This window comes from Rana temporaria, chromosome 2 (assembly GCF_905171775.1).
Source record: "Rana temporaria chromosome 2, aRanTem1.1, whole genome shotgun sequence".
In the NCBI taxonomy this organism is placed as follows: domain Eukaryota; kingdom Metazoa; phylum Chordata; class Amphibia; order Anura; family Ranidae; genus Rana; species Rana temporaria.
Window position 1 is genome coordinate 459,803,975 of NC_053490.1, and position 25,354 is coordinate 459,829,328.

Genomic DNA, 25,354 nt, shown 5'->3' on the forward strand with positions numbered 1-25,354 from the left:
GAAATTTTTCCCATTTTGTCATGTTACAAGCAAAAACGTAAATGTATTTTTTGGGGATTTTATGTGATGGAGCAACACAAAGTAGCACATAATTGTGAAGTGGAAGGAAAATGATAATTTTTTTTACAAATATCTGAAAAGTGTATTCAGCATTTGTATTCAGCCCCCCTGAATACTTTGTAGAACCACCTTTTGCTGCAAGTCTTTTTTGGCATGTATCTGCCAGCTTTGCACATCTAGAGAGTAAAATGTTTGCCCAATCTTCTTTGCAAAATAGCTCAAGTTCTGTCAGATTGGATGGAGAGCGTCTGTGAACAGCAATTTTCATGTCTTGCCACAGATTCTTAATTGGATTTAGGTCTGGACTTTATTCTAACACATGAATAGGTTTTGATCTAACCATTCCATTGTAGCTCTGGCTGTATGTTTAGGGTCATTGTCCTGCTGGAAGGTGAACCTCCACCCCAGTCTCAATTCATTTGCAGACTCTTAAAAAGGTTTTCTTCTAAGAATGCCCTGTATTTGGCTCCATCCATCTTCCCATCAACTCTGACCAGCTTCCTTGTCCCTGCTGAAGAAAAGAGTCCCCACAACATGATGCTGCCACCGCCATGTTTCACGGTGGGGGATGGTGTGTTCAGGGTGATGTGCCATGTTAGTTTTCCGCCACACATAGCGTTTTGCTTTTAGGCTTTTCCTTTTAGACCAAAAAGTTTAATTGTGGTCTCATCCGACCAGAGCACCTTCTTCCACTTGTTTTCTGTTTCCCCCCTCATGGCTTCTGGCAAACAGGACATTTTATGGCTTTCTTTTAACAATGGCTTTCTTGTTGCCACTCTTCCATAAAGGCCAGATTTGTGGAGTGCATGACCAATAGCTGTCCTGTGGACAGATTCTCCCACCTGAGCTGTGCATCTCTTAGGTGGATGGCCATGTGTTGGTATGTTTGCAGTTGTGCCATACTCTTTCCATTTTTGGACGATGGATTAAAAAGTCTGAGATGTTCTAAGCTTGGGATATTTTTGTTTTATAACCTAACCCTGCTTTAAACTTCTCCGCAACTTTATGCCCGACCTGTCTGGTGTGTTCCTTGGCCTTCATGATGCTGTTTGTTCACTAAGGTTCTCTAACAAACCTCAGAGGGCTTCACAGAACAACTGTATTTATACTGAGATTAAATTACACACAGGCGGACTCTATTTACTAATTACTACTGAAGGCAATTGGCTCCACAAGATTTTAGCTAGGGGTATCGTAGTAAAGGGGGCTGCACGCCACACTTTTCACATACAGTATTTATTTGTAAAACATTTTGAAGACCATTTAACTTCCACTTCACAATAATGTGCCACTTTGTGTTGGTCTAAAACATAAAATACATGACAAAATGTGGAAAATTTGGAATATGAATACTTTTTTACATCCCAGGTGAAATGTTTATTATCTTTTTTTTTTTTACAATGAATTTAGAGATTCTCTGTCTTATCAAATACAAGTATTAAATAATAGTAGTTTCAGAAACACATGCCTAAGTTCCAATCTGGAAACCATAATCATAAGAGGAGCCAGAAAAGTTTAATGGCTTTATGGTCCTTTTGTGGGGTTCTGCTTCAAACCTGGTTTGGCAATGTCATAAACTAAATGAATTTAATAAGAACGTTCTGTCCATATACTTTATGGTTGTTGCACATTGCTATGGTATGTCGATTTTAACATATAAAGAAGAATATCTCCCCCTAGTGTCAGAGTGAGTCAGTGTTATGGAAAGAAAGGTTTTACGATAATTCTAAGCCGTTTACAATTTGGAATGATCTGCTAGATTTATAGGTTCTTAAAACCTTCCACATTTGTACATAGGTTTAAATGACATATATAATTTCTGTGTAAATTAAGCCAAACTGATTTCCAAATCTATTCTTAATGTGCTTTGTTTAGCATGGTTTACATAATGGCTTATTAAAGTGCTTTCTCCAGCATGATGACTAATGTGCATAACAAGGATACCACATATTAAATTAGCATAGATGGCAAAGCTAGTATACACACAAACCTAACTTCAACTGCTGATCGGGTGAAGGATGCTAGCCATCTTGCCAATAAACCAGAAACCATAACTGTAGGGGGAGGAGGAGGGAAGGCTGAATTTTGGTACTCAAATTTGTCCAATAAAAATGAGGTTTGACTGTAAAGCGTTATCCTTCCAAGTGGTATTTAGAAGACAATCTTGGCAAAATAGTGCTTTCCTGTTCTTCACTGGGGTTACAGACGTCGGACTACATTTGCAATTCATTGCAAACTTTTGGCCCTTTATACAGGTAGGCAAAGGTTTCCTAAAGATATGTCAGCAGGCACTTCCAGCCTTGCCAATGAGCAGTTAATCTCCTGAGCACTGCAAAGTGTTACATTTGTAAGGTGGGCACTGTGAGCATATCAATGGCAAACTAGACAGTTTTTAGTACCCTGCCTATTGATCTTCCCAGCCGATATGTCTCTGCCACACAATAAAAAAATCTGTGGTCCAATCTAACTAAAAACTTGAATACTAAAGTCATAAAAAATCAGCAATTGAGACTTGACCTTCACATATACAATCCCCCTGATGACTTGGTAACATGCTGTTTTAGTTGTTAATTGTCATATAAGCCCAAAAATAATATGTTTGTTATTTTAATCTACTAGGATCTTCTTAAACATACGCCTGCTGACCACCCGGACTATCCCTTGCTACAAGATGCTCTACGTATCTCCCAGAATTTCCTCTCTAGTATCAATGAGGACATCGATCCCAGGAGAACTGCTGTCACAACACCTAAGGGAGAGGTGAGAAATGCCCTTTACATTCGAACAAGTAAAGTTGATCACTGATAGAATACAAATCCTTTCCTCAAGCGTGTCGGGATCCTACAGGGTAAAGGGTATATCAAGGTGGCACTCAACTCAACTCTCAGTTCATGACTTTATTTCCCAGATTTTCATAGTAATGTTTTCATATGTGTGGTCACCTCTATGTTTAGCAGCAGATGAAACACGGCACTTCTGGGAGGTGGAAGGGTTATGAAAGAACAGCATGGCACATTTCAGCCCATGGTACTTTTTTTGCTTTCATTATGTTTCTCTTCTTGGCATGTCCCAGTTAGGCTGGCCATAAATGGTAAGATATCTGAACTCTGACAGGATGTGATCAGTGCTCGACACTGACTGCACCCCATGCATGCCACCTTAGATTCTTCACGTATCTTCATAGATGAGTAAAAATGTGGCATCACTTCCGGGCAAATTCTTGGAAGGATCTTGACGAAGCTCCGTAAAATACCAAGGACCTCCTACTGCTAAATAATACCATGGGCTACCTCACAAGCTGAATCATATCATGGGAAACAGCATTTTATGTAAGTGGTATATGGTATTAGTAGGAAGTGGTTTGTGGTAGTCATTCAGTAAGAAAGTGGGTGTTTTCTCACGAAAAAAATATCCTGATCGCTAGAAAGCCATGCATAAAACAAAATGCATCACTTGTAATTACTGGACTATCTTTAGCTAACCTTGCTTGTCTTCATGTTTAGACCAGGGTTTTCTAAACAAATTGCCAGTCCTTCAGACTTGAGGGGGGGTGGACTGTGGCAATTGGAAGTAGAAATTGTCCTGGTGTCCATGGGAGTAAACAGTACATCTTAGACAGCATTAGGGGGAGGAATAATGCACCATCGTTGGTGTCAGTACGAGGAACTGTGCCCCATCACTGGTGTCAATGGGAGAAATGGTGCCCCCTTGTTGTCAGTAACAGAAATTATGCCACATTGGTTTCAGAGGAAGGGAAAGTGTCCCAAGGGCTAGATAACGCCAAGAAAAGGGCCGCAGTTCGGAGATCACTGGTTTAGATGTACATTTTGGTATTGCTAGTGTTTCAGGAACAAGTGAATACAATGACATAAATGAGAAAAAACTAAGACATTATTCTTGCAATTAAATGAAGCCCATAGCAGGTAAAAGCAAGGTACATTTTTCATCTTTTGCCAACGTATATCAGAGGTCTGTTATTGTCTACATTGCTTTACTGGTGAAACTGAAATGGTTTAATAAAATGTTCTCTAATTTGCAGACCCGGCAACTAATTAAAGATGGTTTCTTGGTGGAACTCTCAGAAAATTCCCGCAAGCTGCGTCACCTCTTCTTGTTTACAGACCTCCTGCTCTGTGCCAAGCTCAAGAAGACAGCTGTTGGGTAGGTGAAAAACTTGAGATGTTGGTGATTTAATTCTCATTCACATTTAATCTTCTAACAAGAAAATAAGAGAATAAAGTTCTCTAAAGAAGACCAAAACAGAACACTGTGGATGGTACAATGAATTTTAATAGTGGAAAAAACACACAGCAATCATTTATTAAAACAAGAGGGAAGTGGCAGATGGATAGGGTGGTTACACATTTAAAAAAGAAGACAACGTTGTCTAAAAACCAGGGGAATTGCAGCTGCGCATATCGCATTCATAACCCAGTCAGAGCAGTCAACATATACAGACACAAGTGATTGTAGAGCACAGGGCAGAAAAAAAGCCAAATAAAATCAAAAATGGAATATGCTGGGAAATTGAACACTATATATGATCAGTATATTCCTCTTAGCAGGGATTCAAATAGGCTATATGTGCTATTATTCAGAAAAATATATGTTGCTGAACATGGATGTCAGCTGGGTAAATGTGTGAGGGTAGGATGGTCCTAACATCAAAGGGTCCGAATCTCAGCCGGTTTAGCAGGGACCAGCCAAGATTAAAACTATCGATTGGCAAGCTAATTGTACCAACGTTGATCGACTTGAGTACAACCAGCCTGTCAGATTTCTAGCCACTAGCACAAATGCCGTAATCATTGTGTTCTCCCGGCCATCCCTGTGCCTGCCCCCCCCCCCCCCCCCGATTAACTTGGGTACAACCAGTATGTTGGGTTTTACCTGAAATTATCACTAGCAGCTGCTTTAGCCGCTAGCAATAATCACTGCCTTCTCCCGGTGGGCACGGCTACCCCTGCCCTCCCCCACCAGGAGAAGACAATGACCCAACAGGTGGGATTCCTGCATCAACAATGTCTGTGTTGATGGGGGAATCAAGCTAATTTCTTACCATGTTTGCAGGAAAGAAATTTGTTTTGTATTTTGCTGGCCTTAGTTTATACCCTTTATTGGCTATCCTAGGTTATGAAAGATGCAAGCTTTCTGAACACGTTGGGTTTGTTCCTCAGTAAGTTGTATAATGCCTGAGGAAGAAACATAACTTTTTCCAAAAGCTTGTATCTTTATTTACTTAGTGGAACTAAACGCTCCTATACTTCACAGCCAAGGAAGCTGCCATCTTGGCATCTGTTTAAACTAAATTTGCCATGGTACAGTTCAGTTGAGGGCAAAAGCAAAGGTGACAGATTATCATTCACGGCATGCTTTAAATATAACTGTTTGAGAAACCATTAAATCAGTGGGTTTAATTCCACTTTAAAGCCTAGAACTAGCTGGCTTCAGTGAGATATATCCCTTGTGCTTTTCTGTCCTATATCTGAAATCTTCCTCCTTAGATGCCCCCGCCCCTACCGCAGTAATCTTCTGGTCCGGCTGGGCTTCAAAGAACTAATGGGCTGTGACAGGCACTCATCAAGAGTGCAGGACTATGCCTGCCCTTTCCACCCAGCATAAAAGCCATTACCAGAGCTTCTATGAATGAAACACAATCTATGAATGGAGGTGGTAGACCGTTGAATCATCTACCCATACTCCAGTCATAGATCCTGTTTTAGGTGTAGAAGCTGTAGTAATCAGGGCCGGTGCTACCACTAGGCAAACTAGGCCGCTTCCTAGGGCGCAGCCATGGCGACTGGTTTCCTATATCGATGTGTGACAGTAGTAGTCCTTTCAGGGTGCAAATGGTAGGAGGAAGAGGAGGCGGTACTGGGAGCTTGTCACAACCTAGATCCAACAGTTGTTGGGTCAGTGGGTGGATCCATGGGCTCCTCTTCCCCGGCTCTTCCTTCTCCCACGCTCTGCGAATCTCCTACCATGTGCAGAGCCCGGATAATGGCCACTGTGGCTGAGCAGCTCCCTGATCTCTCCAGGATGGACATCTGTAGTGGAAGACCTGCCGGAGCAAGAGTTGCGATCACAGAGGAGCCAGTCTGCCAGAGTCTGTCTCAAGTTACAGCACTGCTGCCCGACACTGACGGCATTCTGTGACGTAACTCTCTGAGGGCACACCGAATCATGCCATTATCAGCTGCCCCTGACCACACACACACAGCCCTGATGCCACCTACTGTTCACCTGTCATCATGCTCCTTATCCTCCTGTTCTTGGCATCCCACCACCCTACCTCCGAGTCCTGTCATCGTACATTTTATCATCATCCCCTCTGTACCCCCTGTCACATTTATCCCCCATGTCAGCTTCCTACCACCCCACACCCTGTCATCTTCAACCCCCCTCTCAACTTCCTATCACCCCACCCCTGTCATCTGCATCCCTCCAGTCAGCTTCCTACCACCTACCCCCTGTCATCTTCACCCTCCTGGCAGCATACTACCACATAGCTGATCTTGTCTAGGGTGCAAAATAGCCTAGCACCAGCACTGGTAGTAATGGCTGCTAGGAATGGAGCAGTAAGGTGGAAAAGGCAGGCATAGTTGGGCACTCTTGATGAGTGTCTATCACAGCCACTTAGTTCCAGTAACCTCCACTGCACCAGAAGATTATGGTTATGGGGTGTGAAGGGCATTAAAGGACGAAGTATTCAGTGAAAGGAGGACATGGCTACACAAGGGTCACATCATTACTAAAAGTAATGTCCCTTGTGCTGTTTTTTTTGTTTTAGGTACTCTTATGCCGCGTACACACGGTCGTTTTTAAAAACGTCATTTAAAATGACCGTGTGTGGGGAAAACGTCTTTTTATGTCTTCTGAAAAACGACAAAAAAAATTCGAGCATGCTTCAATTTTTTATGTCGTTTAAAATGACGTTTTTAAACCCGCGCATGCTCAGAAGCAAGTTATGACTCAAGCTTGAATGGAACAGAGTGCCGCCGTACGTGCTGAATGTAACCGCGCTTTGCTAGAGCATTTTGAAAAATTGATGGTGTGTAGGCAACGTCGTTTTTTAAAATGAAGTTTGAAAAACGTTTCATGCTAAAAAATTACGTTTTTTTTTTCATCACAAAAAACGACCGTGTGTACATGGAATTAGGCATTAAAGAGGAGTTCCACCCAAATTTGGAACTTCCTCTTAACCCACTCCTCTCCCCCTTACATGCCACATTTGGCATGTCATTTTTTTGGGGGGGGAGTGGGGGGCTTCAGGAAGAGTGGGACTTCCTGTCCCACTTCCTCCTTCCTGTAGGCGACTAAGCTTAATCGCTTACAGCAAGGGGCTGCTGTAGGCGATCGCCTAGGACACGTCACAGGTCCTAGGCGATCTCCTGGCCAATTACACGGCGCAGCGCCGCGTCGCTCGCGCATGCGCAGTGCCGCTCGCGCATGCGCAGTGGGTGCCCGGCCGTGAAGCCGAAAGCTGTCACGGCCGGGTGCCCACACTGAGAATGAAGACGCCAGCCGGGGAGGGGGGGGAGAGGAGCGGAGCCCCGGCCGGCGCGTCGCTGGAGCAGGTAAGTGTCTGTTTATTAAAAGCCAGCAGCTACACTTTTTGTAGCTGCTGACTTTTAATAAACATACCAATTGGCTGGAACTCCCCTTTAAGTTGGCCAAGAAAAAGTATTGGACTTCATTTTTGTAGATCGATCTAAAGCCTCCCTAAGTCTGACTTTCTCCATAGACATGGGTTTGTGTGAATGGTTATGCTACAATACTAGATTTCACCTGTAGGTGGCATTACAAAAAGATGTAATCTATGCTCTGTAACCTCCATGCTACAATACCAGATTTCACTTGTAGGTGGCATTACAGAAAGACATAATCCATGCTCCGTAACCTCCATGTTGATCCTTAATCCTTACCTGGAACAAGTACACAGTCACTGTATGCTTTCTGGTCAGTGATTTAAACAGCCAGATAACTAGCATTTTCAGAGGTCAAGTGGGTAAATAACGACAGACAATCTTTTTCTCTCTGTGCAAGCTTCTATAGGGGCATCTAGGAAAAAAAACGTTGTTGGGAAAAAAACTTTGATCTGAGCAGTGTTATGGTAGTAATGATGAGCAGCATCGTATCCCCTAGCAATCATTTAGATGTGCAGTGGCTTTTCAAGTGTCATACCAAAGATGACATTTTAGTGCAGGATGTGCCAGGGGATGCCTGTCATTTGACTTCAAAGCCTGTGCAGAATCCTGGAAAAGTAGTAAAACAGTCATTTGGGGTACGGAATTGTGTGTAAGATTCTGTTTACAGCATAATCTTGGCATGATTACAAGGAAGATAAAGGTGTACATTTTATGGACCATTCATACCAGAGTTGCCTTTCTCCCCATACAAGTCGGTGGGAATGTGGCTTGATGTGGCTTAGGAGGTCAGAAGCATTTCAAACTGATTTAACATGCCAACTGAATTCACATGAAAGCAAAACATTAAACCAATCCCCCAAGTCTACAAATCCAAAAGACACTTTAAGATTTTGGAAGGGTTTGGTTTCTGTATTTATTTGGGATACTGGATTTTTAACTATATATCTTTCATGAACAGCAAGCACCAGCAGTATGACTGCAAGTGGTACATTCCTTTGGCGGATCTGGTGTTCCCCTCTGCGGAGGAGTCTGAGCCCATTCCTCAACTTCACGCTACACCTGACCATGAGATTGAAGATATGAAAGCAAAGATCTCAGTTCTGAAAAGTGAGATCCAAAAAGAAAAGGTCAGTGTATGCAACCAAATTGTTTTTCCTGTGACTGAAGCATTATTGAAGGTCTAACTCATAGAGCATAAAAGAAGAGTGTTATATTAAAGGGATAGTAAAGGTGAAGTTGTAGTTGTTTTTTTGTTTTTTAAAATAAACCTGTCATACTTGTTACTCTGTGCAATGGTTTTGCACAACCTACTCTTCTTGGGTCCCCTGCCAGTGTTCCTTTTACCTCCTGAGTGCCCCTATAGTGGACCACTTGCTTTGGGGGCACTGCATGCTTGCTGCCGAGCCTCGCTCTGTGTCTCCATAAGGCACACAGAGCATGGCTCAGCCCTGTCTCACTGGCTGTGATCAACAGCAATGGGAGCCAATGAGGAGGGAGAGAACCAGGAGAGCTTCTGCTCTCATGGACATCGCTGGATTGAGATCAGGCTCAGGTAAGTATAAGGAGGGAGGTGGGGGGTAATCTGTACATAACATTTACGTACGTTGGAAACCTTCAGCCTTTAGGACTGCTATAAAGAATAGCTGTATTTACCTAAACCTAGCAGCCTATTCCTCCCTATGTTGGCTTAGGGTGGTGTTGGATACACTAGCGGATGTAGATGGACTTGGCTAACAAAATAAACTTGAACTCCAGCAAACACTTTTTAGGGAGATTCTGCAACCATTTTTTTGCTTGTATGATATTTGAAAGAATGAAAGCTGACCATTGTAAGCAACCCTGTTAATAATAAAGCAGAACTAAACCCACCGATTTGTTTCCCAGAGTAGCAGGTCAGATAGCGGAGCCTGGTAAAGATGGTGGGGGTTACTGTTGTGTTCAATGTGTGACATGTCAGTGGCAGTAATAAGGTTTGTGGAAGTTTCTGGATATTTGATAATGTAGCTGTGGGTGGACTAATCATTCAGCATAATTTTTTTTTTAGAGTATATAAGCTTCTTGGTGCCTGGCAGGAGAAAGCGCCCCAGCAATCCCAAAGTCCCGTCCACCTATAGGACCCAAGTACACCTTAGTCCAACATGATTGCTGACCTCTCCAATAGTGTTTAACGAAATTGATCCTACTTTGCTTGCTGCCTGGATTTTGGTAACTCTAAGAGCCATTCACACAGGGGCAACGCGTCAGGCGACTTAGCCGCCTGACAAATCGCGCTCCGCTCTGTTCAATGGAACCGTTCTAATAGGAGCAACTCAAGTTGCTCCGACTTAGAAAAAGGCTCCTGCACGACTTTGGGGGCGACTTGCATTGACTTCAATACAGAAGTAATTTTGCAAGTTGCCTCTGAAGTTGTGAGATCGCCTTGCCGAGTCGCCCCCAAAGTCGTGCCGCCCTTGTGTGAACCGGGTCTTAGGGCTCCTGCACACTGGGCTTAAAAAAGAAAAACAACTTGAACAGGCGTTTTGCGTTTATTTTTTTTTTCTGCCTGTAAACACGCCCCCCCCTATGTTAGCCTATGTGTCCATGCACACATAGGCATTTACAGACCTGTTAGAAGAGGAGCATGTACAGGTTGAAAAACATCCACCATCAGCACATTCAGGAGAAAAGCTTTTAAGCAGAAAAAATATAAAATGCACATAAGCACTAGATGTGTTTAGGCGCATTTGTGCACTAAAGTGGCCATAACTAAATAATAATCTGCCCAAAAGAATGCATTAATGACAAACATGCAAATGTGTATAAGCCTGTGTGCACGATATGTAATTTTAAAAGCCGTTCAGAGAAAATATTCAAACGTCCAATGTGCATGAGCCCTAAAAGCTTGACATGGATCAGCATAACCATGATTTGAAAAAAAAACATTTTTTATAAACCAATAATGATGGATATTGTCTAGAATATGTATTTTTAAGTCTCAAACTAACCTTTGAGACTTGTGCTGCCGGCCAAATGGCTTATTTTTATTTTTTAATCCCGGCTTTATTCTTGTGCACCATTTTTAAAATCCTTTTACCCCCCATTATTCCCACTTCAGAGTTGCCTTAATTCTGTACCTGTGAAATTATAATTATAAGCTGATTGTGCTAACTGGTTCAAGCATTGCTCAGTTTTTGAGTCTGTAAAGCCCTGTTCGCATACATTGGAGCAAGGATTGAGGTTACAAGAGGCTATAGTGTCTCCCAAAGGTTGATGTGGCTGCATAGACATTCCATGGCCAACTTCTAGTGTCCTAATATGTTGCCATCTTATCTGTCTCTGCAGAAGTCCAACAAGGGATCAAGTCGTGCTATTGAGCGGCTGAAGAAAAAGATGTTTGAATATGAATCCTGGCTTCTGCTGTTCTCTCCTACCATCCCTTTCAGAATCCACAACAAGAATGGCAAGGTGAGCTGTGGGCCAGGACTGCTTTCAGCTGGCAGCTGTGTGGCCTCAGCAGGGAGACGGAGTTGTATGAGGCATAGAAGTGGGAATCCGCTTTGGCTTTTCCACTAGGGGATTGTGAGGAGGCAGCCATGGTTATTTGCATGCTTTGAACATTTAGATATGGAGCGGATGATGCCAGAAGGGGAATTCTGCAGCGTCTGATGTGAGCAGTGAGTCAGGCTGCCCAGGGAAAAAGTGCGTGGGAGCTGTGTGAACTCCACTCCACATCTTCTACTGACTTGGCTTTAAACCCACTTTTTGCCTTTGAGTCCAAATCACAAGGACATATTACTTTAAAGCAGAGTCTTCAAAGGAATAATTCCTTTTACAGACCACACGTTGTTTTATTGAGAGATACAGCTAGCAGGTTTGTAGAAAAGTGAAGAAAAGCTAAGACACTGTGGTACATTTCCTCCTTCAGATTTGTAGCCATATCCCTAATGAGAACACTTAATATTATACTCAACCTTTGTCTCATGATTTAAGTTGACTTGTTGCCTTTAGCAGCTTATCAGAATGTACTTTTCATGTTACGGTATAGTATAGTAGGATGATCTTCTTTCTATGACCAACAAGAACTGTTCTCCCAATGGACAGTTAAAGTGGAACTAAAACATTTGCACACAGGATCTTTGTTGCAGAAGAGATATGCCATGTCTCTTTTGCAAGAAGACAAAACTTGCCTGCCTGTTCACAATGTTCTGGTTCCCATAAGCACGTACAGAAATCTTGTCATCCCCGCCAGCAAATCAACAGGCTGAAGACCCAGAAGAGGTCTAAAGAGAATATGTCATTGGCCAGTGAGTGATCCAGTGGTCTTACAGTGGGGAAGATAATTTTTTGATCCCCTACAAATTTTGTAAGTTTGCCCACTTACAAAGAAAATGAAGGGTCTATAATTTTTTATCATAGGTGTATTTTAAATGATAGAGACAGAATATCGACCAATAATCCAGAAAAAAAAACACATGATACAAATGTAATAAATTGAATTGCAGTTCAGTGAGTAAAATAAGTGTATGATCCCCAACCAAAACATGACTTAGTACTTTGTGAAGAAACCCTTGTTGGCAAGCACAGAGGTAAGACATTTCTTGTAGCTGGTGACCAAGTTTGCACACATCTCAGGGATTTTGGTCCACTCTCTTTTTTACAGATCTTCTCTAAATTCTCAAGTTTTTTTTGGTGTCGGGTGGCAACTCAAAAGTTTCAGCTCCCTCCATAAATTTTCTATAAAATTTATGTCTGGAGACTGGCTAGGCAACGCCATTACCCTAATGAGCTTCTTCTCGAGACACTCCTTTGTTGCCTTGGCAGTATGTTTTGGGTCATTGGCATGCTGAAAGACCCATCCATGAGGGAAGAAGGTGCTCATCCAAGATTTTAGAATACATGGCCCCATAATGTAGCAAAGTTGGTCCCCAAAGCATAATGTTTCCACCTTTGTGCTTGACTGTAAGGATAGTGTTCTTGGGGTCATCGTCAGCATTTTTCTTCCTCCAAACATGTCAAGTCTCCCTCCTCAAGAGGTACAGTCAGGCCAATGAACATCTAAACGATTCAAAGAAGGATTGGGCAAAAGTGCTGCATTCAGAGGAGACCAAAATTGAGCTCTTTGACATCAACTCGACTCGCCATGTTTGGATGAAAAAAATGCTGACTCTGACCCCAAGAACACCATCCCTACAGTCAAGCACGGAGGTACAAACTTAATTTGAGGCTGTTTCTCTGCTAAAGTTACAGACCAACTTTGCCGCATTTAGGGGCCAATGGACAAGAGACAGCCAAGAAATCTTAAGTATTTAGAGACGATCTGTAAAGAACATTGGATCAAAATCCCTCCCGAGAAGTGTGCAAACCTGGTCACCAACTACAAGAAATGTCTTGCCTCCCCAAGGGTTTCTCCACCAAGTACTAAATCATTCAAGAAGAATTCACATTAGTGCATGTAACTGCTGACCACCCACTGACCTGCTTTATTTAGGTTTTGCAGTCCACAGATTTGTATGGTAATGCAAAACTCGCTTGGAGCATAAGGTGTTGCTGGAGCTAAGGTGCACAATGCTGAGAATGACCACATGCTAATGTCCGATTTTGAATGTATATAAAACCTCAGTTTCTAAAATCTCAAAAGCTTCAACACTTGCATATAATTTAAAGGCTTTTTTTATATATATTTTTAAATCTGCATTTAATAAAATAATACCTGGGGATTCTCCCATAAAAACCTTTGTTTAGGTACTTCCTGTTTTTGGATGACAATGCTCTATCCCTCGCTCTCAAATCTTCTCATGCGTTGTCAGCCCGTCGCACAGGCTTTTAATGGATACTACATGTGACCAAAGACAGATTAAACATGAGACCAAAGGCATATCCATGTCAACAAGACAATAATAAAGAAATGGCAGTACACCAGTATACAAAGTATAAACACGACCAGCTACTAATGAAATCTGGACATAAAAGGGGATTGGCAAGCTTTCAGAACATGTGACCATTTAAAAAAAACGATTATGCAAACATATTCCACTGTTTAGGAAACCTGCCCGGAGAAATGCCATACAACCACCCAGTGGTGGCTGGTGCTCAAACTTTTTGGGGGGGCGCAAACAAACTGGAAAAAAAAACAGCAAGCGCAGCCACTGTGCCCCATCAAGCGCAGCCACTGTGCCCCATCAAGCGCAGCCACTGTGCCCCATCAAGCGCAGCCACTGTGCCCCATCAAGCGCAGCCACTGTGCCCCATCAAGCGCAGCCACTGTGCCCCATCAAGCGCAGCCACTGTGCCCCATCAAATGCTGCCAGTGTGCATCCCCTGCCCACCCAGCACTTACCTGTCTCACGGCGGTGGTGTCCTCCACGCTCCTTGAGGTCTTCTCCTGTCCTCTCTATTAGGCGTCCAATCACAGCGCCTGTCCTTTCATCCAATCAGGTGACAGGTAACAGACCCAAGCAACTGATTGGCTGAGAGGTGGTTAAGTGTTAGGAAAGCAAATTAATTTATTTTCCCAACACAACGAGTGAACAGCGAGCCTATGGGCTCTAATCAGGTGCATCCAAAAAATACCCCTGCCGCTGTAATTCAGGTGCCCGACACCCAAAAAGGGGCTGGGCACCTGGATAGGGGGTGGCAGCGGCGACCATAGATAGATTCATGCAATGCAAAAATCTATGGTGATAAAGAAGTGGCAGAGAGGGGGCGGCGCCCGTGCGCCCCTTATGGACGTACCACCACTGCAGCCATCCCTGGCATACATGTAGACAGAAATTGCCTAAAGGAGACTTAAGGAAATCGGAGCACAAAGATGCCACAAAAAGATAAAAAGCTTTTACTTTTTTTTTTATTAAAATAGCAATTATTTGATACACAGTATTTTAGCAAACTGAATATAATTCAGTAAGGAATGACATCATCTTTAAATTCTACAATGTATATGACAGTAATTTTTAACAGAATTCCGGAAATTGCTTTGAGTTATGTTAGAGTCAGGTCTATTGAAAATGGTGTGTAGCAGAAATACATTCGATGTCCTGTGACATGTCATTGATAAATGTGTGCTAACCTAGAAATTGCTGTGATGTAACTAAATATTTGATTTGATTTTCAGAGCTACCTCTTCCTGCTGTCATCAGATTATGAGCGATCAGAGTGGAGAGAAGCTATTCAGAAGCTGCAGAAGAAAGGTGTTTACCTCTGCATACTTTGTGATCATTTTAGTAAAATGTATGACGAAGTCTCCGTTAAAGGATAAGTTCACCTTTTGCAAAAAAAAAGTTTGCCGGTAAAAAAAAAATGCATTTTTTGTTTTTTTGTTCCAGGAGCCTGTAAAGCATTGCACCAGAGATCAGTAGATTGCTGATGCCATGCAGGTCTCCTGTCACTTTATCTACTTCCTCGTACCAGGAAACCGATACATTCTGACAGAAAGAATGAATAAATAGTTCATTGAGGACTATAGCCGCTAAGGGGAGTGGGGGCATGTGCTTTTATTACATGTTACACCCTGAATAAGGGAATGTTATGAAAGGTGAACTTATCCTTTAACCTGAACATGCAGAAAAGCTTTGCTTTTTTGAAAATGTATTACCCAAGTCTGAATAATTTTATTCTTTTCATTTTAGATTTACAAGCATTTGCACTTAGTACTTTGGAGCTCCAGGTACTTACCGGGTCCTGCTTTAAGCTGCGAACAGTTCATAACATGCCAATAATCAGCAATAAAGATGGTAAGTGTATTTGTCAAAGGGTTGTAGTAGCACTACTATTACCACAAGGTGGTGCTGCTTTGTTCTTTTTTTTTTTTAAATGGTTTCCGATAATGGTAATAATTACTGGAAATACTGCGATTCGAGTGTAAAGTGTATGATTGAAAACCAATCTTTATTTTTCTCCTAGCCAACTTTTGCTCTTTCTGCGATATTTTAGAAACAATGGAGTGGCTGACTGGTTGCCAGCGGGAAGCACAGTTTGTCCTTTAGCCAGACACTTAATCCATGACATCTGTCTGATTATTATTTGTGTAGAATTTAGAGTTCCATGATCAGTACTGTAGTTTGTTGGATGTGGAGATCAGTACAGTGGTAGCACTGTTCATAACACATTTACCTCCTGATCATTCGTAGGCAATACATTTATGGGGCTAGTCCCAAGAACACGTGAAATAAATCTGCAGACCGTCTGATGTTAGAAGTTAAATGTTAAAATATAAAAAGGGATCCCCATGACTAAAACATTACCCTAGCACTTAACCTCATCCCGCCCCCCATACATGAACACTGAACACCTAACTGAGCATGTAAAATGGCCACCCCAAAGTGTGCCATTACTGCCAAATCACTGAGCTCCTAATACGTACCTAGCTTAACCCCCCTAACACCATGCATAATCACCACAATCTTCACCAGGAGCCACTGTGCCAATAGCTTGCTTGTCCCACAATGAAACCATGTAGTGCCGAGGTTCTGGCTCCAGAACAAAAAAAAAAGCTTTTTTTAATGGCCTCAAGTACACTGGAGGTTTGGCCATCTCTCCTAGATGCCTTTCCTCCTGGCAGCAGCGTTTTGGCAGAAAAAACGCTTGACGCTTGTAAATGCGTTTTAGGTGTGTCAAGTTATTGAAATAAATTAATGTTCAAGAGCTAAGCGCACCTAACGTTAATGTGCATTTGGATGCATTTACAGGCATCAAGCTTTTTTAAGCCAAAACACTGCTGCTCCAGGATGCACTTGCACTTTCTGCCTTTTAAACGTCCCTGCTTTTAAATGCCTATGTGTATGTGGACACAGACCAACATGCAGGGATGCTTAGATACAAAAAAAGGAAAAAAAAAAGCGCCAGACGCCCCTAACGGCAGCACTAAAAATATCCAGTGTGCATGTGGCCTACTGATTGCAGTCTGCCTTGCATGATTGTCCTGACCATGTTTGCGTTTGTCTCCTTATTTGCATCAAAAAATAGTAAACATGATGGCTTAAGAGCCGGTGTAGTGTCACATTCCGCTCCCTATCACAGAATGCTCCGGAAGTGACGTTTTGTCGCCGCCATCTTGCTACACCCCACACTCATGCACAGTAATGATAGAGTGTGAAGGGGGCAAGCGGACATCTTGTTGCACCCACCGGAGTTTTAGATTTCACAAGTATTTTCAACACAAAACGGAGCTTATATGCTTAAATACAGTATTTGGAAATCCGAAGGACTGTTTACATGTTGAATTTTAAACGCAGCAGCAAATCTGCTGACCTTACATGGTTACTAATGTGACAGAACACCTCTGATTGTCACATTTAACATGTAAACAGTCCATCAGATTTACAAACACTGTATTTAAGCATATAAGCTCCGTTTTGTGTTGAAAATACTTGTGAAATCTAAAACTCCAGTGGGTGTAAGAAGATGGCCGCTTGCCCCCTTCTCACTCTATCATTACTGTGCAATGGTGTGGGGTGTAGCAAGATTGCGGCGACAGAACGTCACTTCCGGAGCAATCTGTGATGGGGAGCAGAATGTGACAATACACCGGTTCACACAGGGGCGACCTGGGATCCGACTTGAAGTTGCCCCAAGTGGAAGTGAATGGAGCCGTCTTAATGTACACTACTGAAGTCGCTCCGACTTCAGAAAAGGTTCCTGTACTACTTCAATCTGACTTGTAGGCAACTTGTACCCATTGATTTCAATGGAAGTCGCCTCAGAAGTCTGATCACTGTCTTAACTGATGCAACAATACAGGAAGATAACATACATTTCTCAGGCAAACCCCTCCCTCCTTCCCACAGAGCTGATTGTTGTTAGATTGGCCACTGGAAAGCCTCCTGTCCTGGAGACGACTTGACGTTGCCTTGTACTGTCCTGGAGGCAACTTGAAGTTGCCTTGTAAGTTGCCTGATGATTCATACTCAAGTCGTGTCCAAGTTGCCTCCCAAAGTCGTGCTGGAAGTCGTGTTGCCCCAGTGTGAACCGGCTCTTATAACTCCCCTCTTTTACTTCTCACTGGGACAAATTACTTCTTCCTGGACAAAGAGGGACCCCTCCTCCTTGCGCTGGTCCAAATCTAAAGAACGGTAGTTGCAGGACATCCTGTCCAACTCTACTACAGTGAAGGGAAAAAGAATTTGATCCTCTGCTGATTTTGTACATTTGCCCACTGAAAAGTGATCAGTCTGTAATTTTAATGGTAGGTTTATTTTAACAGTGAAAGACAGAATAAACATATCGATTGATTTGCATTTTAATAGCAAAATAAGTATTTGGCCCCTTCGCAAAACATGACTTGGTACTTGGTGGCAAAACCCTTGTTGGCAATCACAGAGGTAAGTTGTTTCTTGTAGTTGGCCACCAGGTTTGCACACATCTCATGAGGAATTTTGTCTCGCTCCTCTTTGTAGATCCTCTCCAAGTCATTAAGATTTTGAGGCTGGCGTTTGTTAACCCAAAACCTTCAGCACCCTCCACATATTTTCTATGGGGTTAAGGTCTGGAGAATTGCAAGGCCAAATGCAATGTGCTTCTTTTTGAACGACACCTTTGTTGCCTTGGCCATGTGTTTTAGGTAATTGTCATGCTGGAATACCCATCTTCAATGCCCTGGCTAAGGGAAGGAGGTTCTCACCCAAGATTTGACAGTACATGCCCCCGTCCATCGACCCGGGAAAGTTGTCCTGTCTCCTTGGCAGAAACCCCCCTAATCATATTGTTTCCACCTCCATGTTTGACTATGGGGATGGTGTTCTTGAGGTCATAGGCAGCATTCCTCCTTCTCCAAACACTGCGAGTTGAGTTGATGCAAAAGAGCTTGATTTTGGTCTCATCTGACCACAACACTTTCACCCAGTTCTCCTCTGAATCATTCAGACATTCATTAGCAAACTTCAGACAGGCCTGTATATGTGCTTTTTTGAGCAGGGGGACCTTGCGGGCGTTGCAGGATTTCAGGCCTTCACGGCATAGTATGTTGCCAATTAGTCTGACAGTGTGACTTTTGTCCCAGCTGCCTTGAGATCATTGACAAGATTCTCCTGTGTAGTTTAGGGCTGATTTCTCACCATTCTCATGGAGACTCCATGAGGTGAGATCTTGCATGGAGCCCCAGACCGAGGGAGAGTGACAGTTATCTTGTGTTTCTTCCATTTGCGAATAATCGCACCAGCTGTTGTCTTTCTTTCACCAAGCTGCTTGGCGATGGTCTTGTAGCCCATTCCAGCCTTGTGTAGGTCTACAATCTTGTCCCTGGCTAAGGGAGGTGAGGTAGTGCTCCTAAGAGAGTGCTCCTAATCTCAGCTCGTTACCTGTATAGAAGACACTTTCATGCCAGAAATCTTGCTGATTGATAGAGGATCAAATATTTATTTCACCCATTAAAATGCAAATCAATTTATAACTATTTTGAAATGCGTTTTTCTGGATATTTTTGTTCTGTCTCTCACTGTTAAAATAAACCTATCATTAAAATTATAGACCGATCATTTCTTTGTCAGTGGGCAAATGTATAAAATCAGCAGGGGATCATATACTTTTTTCCCTTACTGTATTTGCTCTTTGCACAACCTCAGGAGTAAATGGGGACATTTTGGACTCCTGGAAAATACCATCAGCTCCACCATTTTATATGTTCACTTCCTTGTCACCTATGCTCTGCAAAAGACCTAATCCCATTTGGGGGACTTCTTTCCCCACCAATTAATCCATCTCCTATTCTTACCTCCTTGGTAGAACCTAAATCCCCATTGTATTTGTTGAAATGGGAAAAAAAGCTGCATTATGTACTTATCGAACCCCAATGATTAAAAATTCTGAAGCTACTCCATGTCTTTTCAATAGACTCAAAAACTGCTGGACTAAATTACTATTTTTTTTTATCAAGGTGGTATCACCCCATCCAAAGCCAATGTCTACAGCCCAGACTTATCACCTTTTTGTTGGCAGGGTTGCAATACTATTGGAACTCTTGCTTGTGTGTGGTGGCCTTGTCCTATGATCCAAAAGTACTGGACAAAAATTGTTCAAGTAATTCAACAAATAAGGCGTATCTATTTCAATGAACCCATGGGTGTGTCTCTTCCACAAGACGGATACCTTAATTATAGTGTATAAAAAGCCTCTCACTGCGTTTACTGAATGCAGCAGGCTTCTTACCATGCTATTGGCATTTACAGGACTCTTCTAATAAGAGTCATAATAGATAATATGTGCATTTTTGCCCTGACATGCTGTCAATCAACTTCTGAGCTACATCCCGATTGATGACTGATGGCAGCCCATCCTTGCATATTCAATGCTTGGAGAATTTGTGTTTTTTTGGTTTTGTTTTTCACCCACTCTTGAGCATTGACCACAATTCTCAATGGGATTAAGGTTTGGGGAGTTTCCTGGCCATGGACCCAAAATGTTGATGTTTTGTTCCCCAAGCCACTTAGTTATCACTTTTGCCTTATGACAAGGTGCTCCATCATGCTGGAAAAGGCCTTGTTCATACCAAACTGTTCTTGGATGATTGGGAGAAGTTGCTCTCGGAGGATGATTTTTGTACCATTCTTTATTCATGGCTGTTTTCTCAGACAAAATTGTAAGTGAGCCCACTTTTTGGCTGAGAAGCAACCCCACACTTGAATAATCTCAGTATTGCTTTACTGTTGGCGTGACACAGGACTCATGGTAACGCTCACCTTTAATTCCCCGGACAAGGTTTTCTTCATATGCCCCAAACAATCAGAAAGGGGAGAAAATTACTTTACCTCAGTCCTCAGCAGTACAATCCCTGTACATTTTGCAGACTATCAGCCTGTCCCTGGTGTTTTTATTTCAAAGAAGTGGTTTCTTTGCTGCCCTTCTTGACACCCCGGCCATCCTCCAAAAGTCTTTGCTTCGTGCCTGCTGCCATTCCTGAGCAAGCTCTGCACTGGTGGTGCCCCGATCCCACAGCTGAATCAAATGTAGGAGATGGTCCTGACGCTTGCTGGACTTTCTTGGGCGTCCTGAAGCCTTCTTCACAAATGCAGTGGAAACGATTTGTATAGGATTAGTTTGTATTCATGGCAAAGAGGGATTTTGTAATCATCTGATCACTCTTCATAACATTCTGGAGTATATGCAAATTGGCATTATAAAAACTGAGGTAGCACACTTTGTGAAAATTTAATATTTGTGTCATTCTCAAAACTTTTGACCACATCTGTAGACAGCAGGTTAACCAAACTAAACTACCTCCTCCTACCATAAAAATATCTGTCTTGGATGAAACTTGTATTGAACTAGGCACAGCATACAGCTTAAACTACGTGTACTGTATCGTACGTTTATTTGGATGGTTAACTCTGCATTCACCTGTTTATGTCTGTATAAATTTCCATCTGCCAGGCAGACACAGGTATGCACAAAATGCTTTTATTCTGTGTTTCCCAGAATCTGGCATGGGTACTGGAAAATTTCCCAACAGACCTTTTGTGGGCTCTGACTTGCCCCATTAATAATAAAATGTTATCTGGAATCATTTTAATTAAAAGGGATTTTAGTTCAGATATATGGTGCTAAAAGAAGCTGTGCAAAAAAGCATGCATGCAGTGTGGGAGTGTTCTGCTGCTGCAGCCATGTTTGTTCCATACCTCACATCTGACGGACTGACGTTTGATGTGGTTGAACTAATAAACAAGTTTACACCTGTAGACTGTGCAGTTTCCCTTTCTTTTTTATGATGAATTTCAGATAAATTAATATCAGATTCATGGAAACAGTGCTGTAGTCCAGAGGTGCCCAACCTTTTGAAGCGTGAGGGCCACTTAAGCGACTTGGTAACTGTTCGCGGGCCACAATGAGCAGAGCGGGCGGATGGCAGGTCCGTGTCCGCTCTGAATATGCAGAGCGGACACGGGCACACAGCCCACTACACTTTTTTTAGTGGATCGGATTGGTGGTAGAACACAAATGGGATTACATCTGTCACTCCGTAGAGGTGATTCCAACTTAGAGGTCCAATTCAGAGGCATATCTAGTGAAAATGGCGCCTATGGCAAGCACTGAAACTGCGCCCCCTTTCGAAACATTTGAAACCCATCTTTCAGATAACCTTAACAAAAAAAACAGCTAACAAAACTAGTGATATTTATCATCCCTTGTGACACCTTGGGTAGTAAAATATCCTCTTTATAGAGAAATCTGGGATTTATTAGACCCCTGATCCCCTCCTCTGCCCTCCAAGTCATATTGGCTGCTTTCTTAGCTGATACCAGCCAGGTAAATGCAGAACCGATACTGGAAGTGATGAACTCTTCATCACTTAAGGCCGTAGTTGTCACAGAGGAGAGGGAGAAACTGATGTTCCTCCTTCTTTGTGCGCTGCCAATCCGACCAGATGGAATGGGAGAGCCTGGGAGAACAGGGGAGGGCTGTGGCTGAACGCAGCAGGGATAGCGCTGCCATTGTCAATTAGCAAAGGTGCTGAAAAGGAGATCCTGCCTATGCTCAGGAGGAGGGAAGAAGAGACCCTCCGACCCTGGCAAGTGCCTTGCTGCCCAGCCACTCAACAGCGCCCCCTTCATATGGTAGCCATGGCACTTGCCATGGCTGCCATACCCTAGATACGCCACTGGTCCATTTGGATCAGAATGATCGTGTAAAAGGGGCCCATGGCTGCTTTTCAGAGCAGGAGGTCGTGGGCCACATCAGAGGGCTCCGCGGGCCACATGTGGCCCCCGGGCCACTGGTTGGGCACCCCTGCTGTAGTCTATTTGCCAGTTTTGGTGAAGTTCTTTTACCTTTTAATCTGTGAGCCTGAGATTTAAAGCAAAATACAAAAAAAAAAATACATAACATAATTTTTATTTCATAAAGTGCCAACATATTCCATGTAAAGACTGTACCCTAAAAATTTAAGTATAAAAATACATGAAGCATTAGTTACAAGAACCCTCCCAAGTGTCAATAGAAGAAGTTGCACAAGACTATAAGGAAAATAATGTAGCAAAATATAGGATGCTAGGGAAGATTTGACAGCAGTTGTTCTATTTTGCAGTAGATTACATTTAAAGGAGAAGTTTGAGCTATATTAAAAAAAAAAATGCAATAAGAACGACAATAGTCTGTGCGCTGGTCATCATATCCTCCCAAAAGCTGGTAAATACACTTCATAAGTGCATCACACTCTATAAACAACACTTGGCAGCTGCAGCTCTCAAAAGATTCCACCAGGTGGCAGGAACACTCTAAAACCGAAAACAAACAAGAGCGCAATCGCCCTAGTGTAAAATCTTTTTTTGAAGCATAATTAAAACTGAATACGATGCACTTACATCAGGTAAGGAATGGAACAAAAAACAAACTTACATACTCGCCTGTATTGCTGCAGCATTGGTCTGATGCTGCAACTGTCCCTTGCTAGCTCTAAGCCCAAGAACAAAGTATTTACATGATCGCTGATTGCTCAGTTCCTGGAGCAACTCTGTGACCTCAGCGCCTGCCCCCTCTCTAGCCCAGTATTCCTCTATGGGATTTTCTTGAGAGTCTTGATGACAAAACATGTTGACAAAGTGACATCAGACACAAGCAGTGGAAGTAGCTGGTCAGCCTTCTTTATGTGGATATTACCTTTCTGCTTATGCAAGTGCAGTGTTATTTAAATAAAGTGTGTTACTGGTTGCTACGAGGCTGCTTTGTGTATAAATTTCCATGGAGGTATTTCAACGCTACTTGGGCACCTGAAAGATGGGTCCAAGGAGGAAAAACAATAATACTGAATGGTTGCCTAGCCCCAATGCAGTATATATGTTGTAATTTGGCGAGTGTCCATTCATGTTGGGAGGGAGAGACAGCAGTGGATTTTAATGATGTTATAAATGCACTAGTGGTGTTTAGGTGAATTGGGTGCCACGCTATTTGATTATATGTGAACACAAGTCTACACTTTTTGTCTTTGTGGTGTTTGAGAACATTACACTATGGTTGTTTTTATTGTTTTTGGCTCATTATTCTCTCTGGGAGGATATAAAGAATAGAAGATTTTTTTAATGAGAAGGGGGAGAGTGGTATCTGGTGGCGAATAATATATATATATATATATATATATATACGCGTTTTAAGACACCAGAGGGTCTAATTCAGTGACAGTTCAGTTTTACCTTGGTTTTCACTGAAGTAGAGTATATAGTGAAGAAATACGTATTTGCCATTAAGTTTGGACATTTGGGATTGTCTACTTATTTTTGGTGTACTCTAAAGACTGGGAGTAGAGTGTAATTAAGGTTAACTAGCTTAGTTCTTTGCTGTGGTGGTCCACTGCACATGTACCTTTGGGTCATTTGTCACTGGACAGGCAGTCACCCCTTTCTCCTCCTATGCTGAAGTAATGGGTATTGGGGGCCCTCCTCTCAGGGTCCCCCTATTACAATTTCCTCTGTTTTAGCCTCTGGGGGAAGGTTAAGTTCCTGAGTGGTCTACCTTGTCTGTCGCTATGGATAAGGTAGTCCCTGGTTTGATTCCTCAGCCTTTCCATCAGGAGACTGGCATAAATCTTTCTCTAGATATTTGAGGACGTCGCTCATGGAAGCAACATCATTTCGGTGGCTGATTTCTGGTCTTCCAGAGAAAGTAGCCCCTTCTCCACTGTGGTGTCTCAGCTCAGGCAATTCAGGTTCAGACCCCATTGGACAACGTCTAGGTGCTGCTTTACCTTCACCAACAAGGAGTAGTGCAGGGGTCTCCAAACTTTTTAAACAAAGGGCCGGTTTATTGGACTTTAGGGGGGCCGGAGTGTGGCCATCAGGCGTACAAAATGTCCAAGCGTCAGTGGGAGTAATAAAGTTCCATCATTGGTGTCAGTGGGAGGAATTGGGCCCTATCGTTGGTGTCAGTGGGAGGAATTGGGCCCCATTGTTGGTGTCAGTGGGAGGAATTGGGCCCTATCATTGGTGTCATTGAGATGGATTGTGCTGCATCATTGGTGTCAGTGGGAGTAATAAAGTTCCATCATTGGTGTCAGTGGGAGGAATTGGGCCCTATCGTTGGTGTCAGTGGGAGGAATTGGGCCCTATCGTTGGTGTCAGTGGGAGGAAATGGGCCCCCATCGTTGGTGTCATTGGGATGGATTGTGCTGCATCATTGGTGTCAGTGAATGAAAAAGCGTTCCAAGGGCTGTACATAAGCAGGCAAAGGGCCGCATCTGGCCCCTGGGCCGCAGTTTGGAGACCACTGGAGTAGTGGGAGCCCTTCCTGCGTCAAGACAAGTAGTCTTATTCTAGCATTGGACAATGCAGAGAGCCCTTTAAGGGCAATCTCTCGGGAGATGTTTTCTCTCCGCTGGTAGCCTTTTAAACATGAAGGTGAGATTCTCACAGCTAAGTGTGTCTCAGATCCTGCGTGGCAGGTGGAGGTCATTGCTGAAGAGCCCTATGCCACCCTGGATTGTCAGTAGGCAAAATAAACTAGTCTACTGCTGCAGATTCCCTTTGACTAAGACTTGGAGAAAGTTTTTATATTTCCTTCCCTTCCTCTGCCCCTAATTGGACGAATGCTCTTAGCTGTATATCTAAGACTTTTGTCTCTTTTTTTTCTAAAGCGGTTAATGCTACACTGGATCTGGGAGATCACGAACTTTTTTCTAGACTTGTAATTTGGTAGGGTGTTTTTTAGCAGGAGGATTTCTTTGGAGTGTCCCAGAGTTGCCAGAAAGAATG

At 42.8% G+C, this 25,354-nt stretch overlaps 1 protein-coding gene across 5 annotated transcripts in view; it reads left to right on the forward strand.

Annotated features, from left to right (window-relative positions):
* Positions 1–25,354, forward strand: part of ABR (ABR activator of RhoGEF and GTPase) — a 612,111-nt gene that overhangs the window by 470,013 nt on the left and 116,744 nt on the right. For all 5 annotated transcript variants that reach the window (XM_040338587.1, XM_040338588.1, XM_040338589.1 and 2 more), the window contains 6 exons: positions 2,680–2,820; positions 4,100–4,221; positions 8,668–8,836; positions 11,031–11,153; positions 14,800–14,875; positions 15,314–15,418. In XM_040338587.1, coding sequence (XP_040194521.1) covers positions 2,680–2,820; positions 4,100–4,221; positions 8,668–8,836; positions 11,031–11,153; positions 14,800–14,875; positions 15,314–15,418 — 736 coding nt within the window. The remainder of the gene's footprint in view (positions 1–2,679; positions 2,821–4,099; positions 4,222–8,667; positions 8,837–11,030; positions 11,154–14,799; positions 14,876–15,313; positions 15,419–25,354) is intronic.